Source organism: Pristiophorus japonicus, chromosome 16, assembly GCF_044704955.1.
Source record: "Pristiophorus japonicus isolate sPriJap1 chromosome 16, sPriJap1.hap1, whole genome shotgun sequence".
In the NCBI taxonomy this organism is placed as follows: domain Eukaryota; kingdom Metazoa; phylum Chordata; class Chondrichthyes; family Pristiophoridae; genus Pristiophorus; species Pristiophorus japonicus.
This window is the reverse complement of record NC_091992.1, coordinates 127056291-127065262: the sequence shown is the minus strand read 5'-3', so window position 1 is coordinate 127065262 and position 8972 is coordinate 127056291. Positions and strand designations below refer to the sequence as shown.

Sequence of the window (8972 nt, the reverse complement as noted above, 5' to 3'; positions counted from 1 at the left end):
GTCCATCAATACTGCAGGGTGGGGTTTATACACAGTCCATCAATACTGCAGGGAGGGGTATATACACAGTCCATCAATACTGCAGGGAGGGGTTTATACACAGTCCATCAATACTGCAGAGAGGGGTTTATACACAATCCATCAATACTGCAGGGAGGGGTTTATACACAGTCCATCCATACTGCAGGGAGGGGTTTATACACAATCCATCAATACTGCAGGGAGGGGTTTATACACAATCCATCAATACTGCAGGGAGGGTTTATACACAGTCCATCAATACTGCAGGGAGGGGTTTATACACAGTCCATCAATACTGCAAGGAGGGGTTTATACACAGTCCATCAATACTGCAGGGAGGGGTTTATACACAGTCCATCAATACTGCAGGGAGGGGTTTATACACAGTCCATCAATACTGCAAGGAACTGTTTATACACAGTCCATCAATACTGCAGGGAGGGGTTTATACACAGTCCATCAATACTGCAGGGAGAGGTTTATACACAGTCCATCAATACTGCAAGGAGGGGTTTATACACAGTCCATCAATACTGCAGGGAGGGGTTTATACACAGTCCATCAATACTGCAAGGAACTGTTTATACACAGTCCATCAATACTGCAGGGAGGGGTTTATACAAAGTCCATCAATACTGCAAGGAGGGGTTTATACACAGCAGGGTGGGGTTTATACACAGTCCATCAATAGTGTAGGGAGCTTTAGAACTACAGAGAATGTGCAGCACACAAACAGGCCATTCAGCCCCAACCAGTGTTTATGTTCCACTTCAGCCTTCTTCCTTCCTCACCTCTCAGCATAACCCTCTTCTCTTCTGCTTATGTTGATCTAGTTTCGCTTTCAATAAAAAAAGACAACATTTATATAGCACCTTTCACGACCACTGGATGTCTCCAAAGCACTTTACAGCCAATCAAATACTTTTGGAATGTAGTCACTGTTTTGGTGTGGGAAACGCGGCAGCCAAATTTGCACACAGCAAGCTCCCATAAGCAGCAATGTGATAGTGACAGATAAACCGTTTTTGTTATGTTGATTGAGGGATAAATATTGGCTAGGACATCAGGGATAATACCCCTGCTCTTCTTCACAATAGTGCCATGTGATCTTTTATAATCGACCCGAGAGCAGATGGGACTTCGGTTTAACATCTCATCCGAAAGACGGCACCTGCGACAGTGCAGCGCTCCCTCAGCATTGCACTGGAGCGTCAGCCGAGATTTCTGTGCTTAAGTCCCTAAAGTGGGATTTGAATCCACAACCTTCTGACTCAGGCGAGTGTGCTACCCACTGAGCCACAGCTGGCACAGAATGCATCTATACTATTCACCTTAACTCCTCCCTATTGCAGCAAGCTCCACCTTCTCAACACCCCAATTTAAGTTAATTGTTTCATTCAAATCAGTGTAATGATCAACCACGATATTTATACACAGCTCATCAATACTGCAAGGTGGTGGCTGTACACACAGCCCATCAATGTTGAAACAGTCTTGTCTTTCAAATGCAGACTGATCTGTTGTGTCTTTCCAGGTTAAATGTTATTGATACCAGTGCACACTTAAGCCAGTATACTAATGTTGTGATGTTCATAATTCATCATCTCAGCATAAACGGTCCCACCATTTGTGATAAATCTGCAGCAACCAATGCACCACTCCAATGTCGTAAAGTTCAAGATCTCTTTCCTGGGACAGCCCGAGGTTAGTACAAAAGCTGAAATTGGTGATTTGGAGCCGGTTCCTTCCCTGGACGCTGCTTTGAAGGATGGAAACGGGAAATTAGGGGACAGAGGAAAAAAAGCATGCAAAGCCTTCATTGGAAGCATCTTTTGTTTTGTTTGAGTTGAAGTGCAGAACGACCAGAAACCATGCACAGTCCAAGGCATGCACACTTAACTCGCATCTGTACACTGCTCTACTCAGCAGAATCAGATTTATAGTGTAAATCTGTAGAGCAAGGCAAGAAACAAACACACACAAACAGGGGTTTTACAGGAGGTAGGAAGTGTCATGTATCTACATGGCCACTATTAGTACTATCACAAGGTGTGCCACCAGAAGGCACAGCAGTGGGAGACTTGTAGGTTACCTGTACAGATGTGCCTGGCCTAGTATAAAAAGGCAGGTCACCAGGTGTGATCCTCACTCTGGAGTTAACAAATAAAGGACTAAGGTCACTACAGTTCAAGTACAACACATTGCCTCAAGGAGTCATTCTTAGAGCATCCAAGGGCACAACAGGAAGGTCGTCCGATGACATGGTTTGAGGGACATTGAGTTCCATTCTTGTTTGCAATATTGTTCAGTGAGTTGACCCCACAGGATTCCTGATGTCAGAGTCGACAGCACAAAAACAGGCCATTTGGCCAACTCGTCTCTGCCAGTGCTTATGCTCCCCATGAGCCCCCTCGTCATCTCACCCCATCAGCATAGGGCAGTTGCTCTGCAGTTTCAAGTTGGAATTCAGAAGAATGAGAGGTGATCTTATCGAATCGTATTGGTCAACTCAAATTGCACGGGGTAGCCTGGAGGAGGAATTCATAGAATGCATACGGGATTGTTTCTTAGAACAGTATGTAACAGAACCTGCAAGGGAGCAAGCTATCTTAGATCTGGCCCTGTGCAATGAGACAGGAAAAATAAACGATCTCCTAATAAAAGATCCTCTCGGAATGAGTGATCACAGTATGGTTGAATTTGTAATACAGATTGAGGGTGAGGAAGTTGTGTCAGAAACGAGCGTACTATGCTTAAACAAAGGGGACTACAGTGGGATGAGGGCAGAGTTGGCTAAAGTAGACTGGAAACACAGACTAAACGGTGGCACAATTGAGGAACAGTGGAGGACTTTTAAGGAACTCTTTCATAGTGCGCAACAAAAATATATTCCAGTGAAAAAGAAGGGCGGTAAGAGAAGGGATAACCAGCCGTGGATAACCAAGGAAATAAAGGAGAGTATCAAATCAAAGACCAATGTGTATAAGGTGGCCAAGGTTAGTGGGAAACTAGAGGATTGGGAAAATTTTAAACAACAGCAAAGAATGACTAAAAAAGCAATAAAGAAAGGAAAGATAGATTTCGAAGGTAAACTTGCGCAAAACATAAAAACAGATAGTAAACGCTTTTACAGATATATAAAACAGAAAAGAGTGACTAAAATAAATGTTGGTCCCTTAGATGAGAAGGGGAATTTAATAATGGGAAATGTGGAAATGGCTGAGACCTTAAACAATTATTTTGCTTCGTTCTTCACAGTGGAAGACACAAAAACCATGCCAAAAATTGCTGGTCACGGGAATGTGGGAAGGGAGGACCGTGAGACAATCACTATCACTAGGGGTGGAGTGCTGGACAGGCTAATGGGACTCAAGGTAGACAAGTCCCCTGGTCCTGATGAAATGCATCCTAGGGTATTAAAAAGAGATGGCGGAAGTTATAGCAGATGCATTCGTTATAATCTACCAAAATTCTCTGGACTCTGGGGAGGTACCAGCGGATTGGAAAGCAGCTAATGTAACGCCTCTGTTTAAAAAAGGGGGCAGACAAAAGGCAGGTAACTATAGGCCGGTTAGTTTAACATCTGTAGTGGGGAAAATGCTTGAAACTATTAAGGAAGAAATAGCGGGACATCTAGATAGGAATAGTGCAATCAAGCAGACGCAGCATGGATTCATGAAGGGGAAATCATGTTTAACTTATTTACTAGAATTCTTTGAGGATATAACGAGCATGGTGGATAGAGGTGTACCGATGGATGTGGTGATTTCAAAAAGGCATTCGATAAGGTGCCACACAAAAGGTTACGGCAGAAGATAGAGGTACGCGGAGTCAGAGGAAATGTATTAGCATGGATAGAGAATTGGCTGGCGAACAGAAAGCAGAGAGTCGGGATAAATGGGTCCTTTTCGGGTTGGAAATCGGTGGTTAGTGGTGTGCCACAGGGATCGGTGCTGGGACCACAACTGTTTACAATATACATAGATGACCTGGAAGAGGGGACAGAGTGTAGTGTAACAAAATTTGCAGATGGCACAAAGATTAGTGGGAAAGCGGGTTGTGTAGAGGACACAGAGAGGCTGCAAAGAGATTTGGATAGGTTAAGCGAATGGGCGAAGGTTTGGCAGATGGAATACAATGTCGGAAAGTGTGAGGTCATCCACCTTGGGGAAAAAAAAAAAAACAGTAAAAGGGAATATTATTTGAATGGGGAGAAATTACAACATGCTGAGATGCAGAGGGACCTGGGGGTCCTTGTGCATGAAACTCTTTTTGGAGTTCACCTGCAAAACATAAAACATTAAACGGTGCCACCCGACCTGGGTGACACTCCAGACATTTACAAGGCCCTTTTTTTTTTTTTCCCCTCCCTTTTTTTTTTTGTGTTTTCCTTGTGCATGAATCCCAAAAAGTTAGTTTGCAGGTGCAGCAGGTAATCAGGAAGGCGATGGAATGTTGGCCTTCATTGCGAGAGGGATGGAGTACAAAAGCAGGGAGGTCCTGCTGCAACTGTATAGGGTATTGGTAAGGCCGCACCTGGAGTAGTGTGTGAAGTTTTGGTCACCTTACTTAAGGAAGGATATACTGGCTTTGGAGGGGGTACAGAGACGATTCACTAGGCTGATTCCGGAGATGAGGGGGGTTACCTTATGATGATAGATTGAGTAGACTGGGTCTTTACTCGTTGGAGTTCAGAAGGATGAGGGGTGATCTTATAGAAACATTTAAAATCATGAAAGGGATAGACAAGATAGAGGCGGAGAGGTTGTTTCCACTGGTAGGAGAGACTAGAACTAGGGGGCACAGCCTCAAAATATAGGGGAGCCAATTTAAAACCAAGTTGAGAAAGAATTTCTTCTCCCAGAGAGTTGTGAATCTGTGGAATTCTCTGCCCAAAGAAGCAGTTGAGGCTAGCTCATTGAATGTATTCAAGTCACAGATAGATAGATAGATTTGTAACCAATAAGGGAATTAAGGGTTATGGGGAGCGGGCGGGTAAGTGGAGCTGAGTCCACGGCCAGATCAGCCATGATCTTATTGAATGGCGGAGCAGGCTCGAGGGGCTAGATGGCCTACTCCTGTTCCTAATTCTTATGTTCTTATGTATAAGATTATGAGGGGGCTTGACAAGGTGGATGCAGAGAGGATGTTTCCACTGAATGGGGGGGGGGGGGGGGGGCGAGATTAGAACTAGAGGGCATAATCTTCGAATAAGGGGCCGCCCATTTAAAACTGAGATGAAGAGGAATTTCTTCTGAGGGTTATGGATCTGTGGACTTCACTGCCTCAGAGAGCTGTGGAAGCTGGGACATTGAATAAATTGAAGACAGAAATAGACAGTTTCTTAAATGTTAAGAGAATAAGGGGTTATGGACAGCGGGCGGGGAGGTGGAGCTGAGTCCATGATCGGATCAGCTATGATCATATTGAATGGCGGAGCAGGCTCGAGGGGCCGTATGCCTCACTTAGCCTATCTAAGTCCTTTTGCAGATCATAACTCGCTGCATAAAAAAAAAACCTCCTCTCTCATTCAAAGCAGACAGTAAACAATATGAAGAAAAAAATGTTTATTAAATAGGTTTTTAAAATTAGCTCAAAGTTGAGGAAAGCTGAACAATGATGTACCGAGAAAGGAAACACGTAAGATAGACACATTCATTTATAATATAACAGAACATGCATGTCCAGTATCTTATTGACACAAGGATAAGGCCAGATAAACCTGTACCAAATTTACCCAAACCACAGCAATGCAAGTTATCCTGTACAGTATTATATTGCAAATGAACAGACAATTTTATTGTTTTAAACATGCACACCATATTTATGCAGACATGAGAATTTTTTAATTAGATTTTTATGTTGTAAAGAACACGAATATACACCAGAGACTGACTGCACAGTATACAATCTGCTATATAGATTACAGTTACCGATTGGGTTTTAATTATATCAGACCTGGTTATTTCGCAGCGACAGTGCATGGAGCCAGTAACATCCACTGCAAGTGCCTGCGACTCCAGCGGCGAGAGCAGTATATGGCAGAGGTCAGCAAGCAGTTAATCTACAGTCAATTACAATGTCCGCCTGTTACTTGGGTCAGAAGAATGGGTTTCTAATCAAAGTTGGTGATTCTGTCTGGATCTGTAGTCACACACACACACACACACACACACACACACACAGAGATGGCAGTTTAATGTACAGACAGTCAGAACCGGTTCTTGAAATAACTTGTCCCAATCGTCATGGTCGCTCTGTCTCTACCCACCCGGGATTTTAAAAACATTTCTCCGTTATTGCATTCGGCTTCAAAGGCAAAAGGGGGAACCGACAATCGAGAAGCAGGCAGTTTAATGAGCCAAGTCTCCAGGTGCTTCCATGTGTCTCGACTCCTGTATTGTATCCCATATACTGCCTTTCAAATGAATATCAAGAGGTTGAATATGGACAGCCCTGCCTCTTATGGTTCCACCGGCTGGCGCAAGTGAATTTTAGTCAGCAGCCCAGTGGTAAAACACTTGAGGCACACAAACCTCACTGATCTCGATAACAGTTCACCTCGTTTCACCGGGACAGCCGGCAAAAGCTTACCGACGGGAGCACTCCCCATATGGGGTTCAAAACCAGCGGGAGTCGGACACGGAGACCAGTACTGATGTGGCCAATGGTTTCCCCAGCCAATTCACGGAGCAAGACTGGGGAGTGGCTGGTGTGCCCGCCAATCCATGTGTTTGGACACGCGCGACACATGAATCTGTATCCTTGACTTGCTCAGAGATGGCACTTACTCTGCGAATGAGGAATTAGCAGGTTTGAGGTTTAAGTTCCTTAGTTTTGTAAAATGCAAGTACCACCTTCTGCCCAGGCACCGGCACAGCTAATCGAGCAGACAGATCCTGCAGCTATCGGGTATTTTCCTCTCGGCTCATTTTGGCACCAGGCACAAACACACCATTGCATTGCAAGCCTGAGAGATGAAGCGAGGAAAGTCAGCGGTGTGTGCATGTTGGATGGCAAAATCCTTGTGGGGTGGGCGAGGGACTGGCGATCAGCAGGGCTGAGGGAGCTGATCCGGAGACAACAGCAGCAATCTTGGCAGCTCGGAGTCAAGACAGCAAAGGGAGCACGACTGCTATGTGCAGCACCCCTGGGATCGGGGAGGAGGAGAAAAATATATCAGGTGTGTTTGGCTATCCAGCGACTAGGTCATGGTGTAGATGCCTCCCGCCACCATCTCCAGTGTAGTCAAGTACCTGCTGAAACTCCAGTGGGGGGGGGGGGGGGGGAGAAATGTTAACCTCACCCGTCGGGGAAGCTGACGAGACTCGGTGGGAGGCTGATTTTACCCCCGTCCCACTGAAGCCAGTATTGGGGGAGGGGTGTAAACTGGGAGTTCCGCGCCATGCTGAGGATTCCCCGCCCAGCAAGTTAGGTTACAATTACCCCGTCAGTGTCTAGGTTCACAGGCGTAGAGGCCACCTCCTCGAGGTACCCGTGGGCTACTGGCAGCTACACAAATACACCCCAGTGCCTCCAGGAGAAGGGGAAGGGGCGGAATACTGGGGGTGGGTGGGGAGATGAAAGTATGAGTCCCCCAAAAAATACCAAACACCAATGTTCCCCATTTATTTTGAGCGTACGGCCTATTTAATGGGTTGCACGGTCCATTAAAATTTCCATGCATGCATGGGACCTCTAGACAGCTTAAAAGGAACATTGCCTACCCTGCAAGTCATTAATAAAGTTACAAAAAGCAGATTAAGTGAATGGGAAAATCAAGCCCAACCAATGTAATCGTCACATTATACAGCTCCCATCGCACCCCAGAGAGAAGGCATGAAAACAGCACACATGGCCCAGTGATATGGATTCAAACTAATGAGTGTGGCAGTCACTTGTGTTTATAGAAAGAAGGGAAGGGGAAAAAAAACCGAGATGAAAATATTCCAAATACCGATTTGTGCTCCAGCAAAACTCCCCGCGTTTCCCCCCCCCCCAAAAAAGCCAGCCTCGTGCCCAGCAGTTACACTGCACCGACTGCCCACTAGCTTCAATTTAGTGTCTAAACGATTCAGAGCGCTCCTTTTCTTCGCTCGCTCAAACACGACAGGGAACACAGACACACAGGACAATCAGACACCAACAGGCAGCAGCCAAACCCACGGCCAGCCTCTCAAAAAAGGGATCAGGAAGTTTAGGAAAGCCAGTGCGCATTTGAATTGTCAATCCAACAAGTAGTACCATACAGTCCCAATTTCTTTCTTTGCTCCCCTCCGATAATTAACTGGCAAAAATGAAGCCCCCGGTGAGAGGGTGACTCCCCCCACTCACCCAGAGAGGGAGGGAGGGAGGGAGAGAGATCAGTCGAACGAGATGAGCTGTGCCTCGGAGTCAGGTTGCTGCTGCTGGATCTGCTGCTGCTGTTGTGGTTGCTGCTGAGGAGGTGCTCCAGGGGGTGCCATCTGCAAATGAAGGAAAGGGAAGAGTTACGATGCAGACAGACGCCGGTGACCAACTGCTCCTCATTTTGTGTTTCCTTTCTCCAACCATGTCTCCCCGCACCAGAACGGGAGACCTGAGGCGTCAGAGGGAACCAGCTTCCATCACCTGAACTGTCCTCTCTCGTCCTTTACCTCACTTGCCTCGGTTAGTGCACGGGCAAACTTGAAGACAACACCCGCGTCTCGTGAAGCCGCCAGGAGGTGGCTCAAGTGGGTAGCACTCTTGCCTTAGAGCCAGAAGGTTGTGGGTTCAAGTCCCACTCCTGAGACTTGAGCACAAAAATCCAGGCTGACGCTGCAGTGCAGTGCTAAGGGAGTGCTGCACTGTTGGAGGTGCCGTCTTTCAGACGAGATGTTAAACCGAGGCCCCGTTTGCTCTCTCAGGTGGACATAAAAGATCCCGGGGTACTATTCTAAAAAGGAGCAGGGGAGTTTTCTCCGGTGTCC

At 46.2% G+C, this 8972-nt stretch overlaps 1 protein-coding gene across 4 annotated transcripts in view; it reads right to left on the bottom strand.

Moving 5' to 3' along the window:
• Positions 1-5573: 5573 nt before the first annotated feature.
• The window catches only part of hgs (hepatocyte growth factor-regulated tyrosine kinase substrate), a 42175-nt gene continuing 38776 nt past the window's right edge, over positions 5574-8972 (bottom strand). For 3 of the 4 annotated variants that reach the window (XM_070857843.1, XM_070857845.1, XM_070857842.1), the window contains one exon: positions 5574-8486. In XM_070857843.1, the coding sequence (XP_070713944.1) occupies positions 8385-8486 (102 nt within the window). In that variant the 3' untranslated portion in view covers positions 5574-8384. The remainder of the gene's footprint in view (positions 8487-8972) is intronic. The other variant, XM_070857844.1, reaches the window with a different exon arrangement.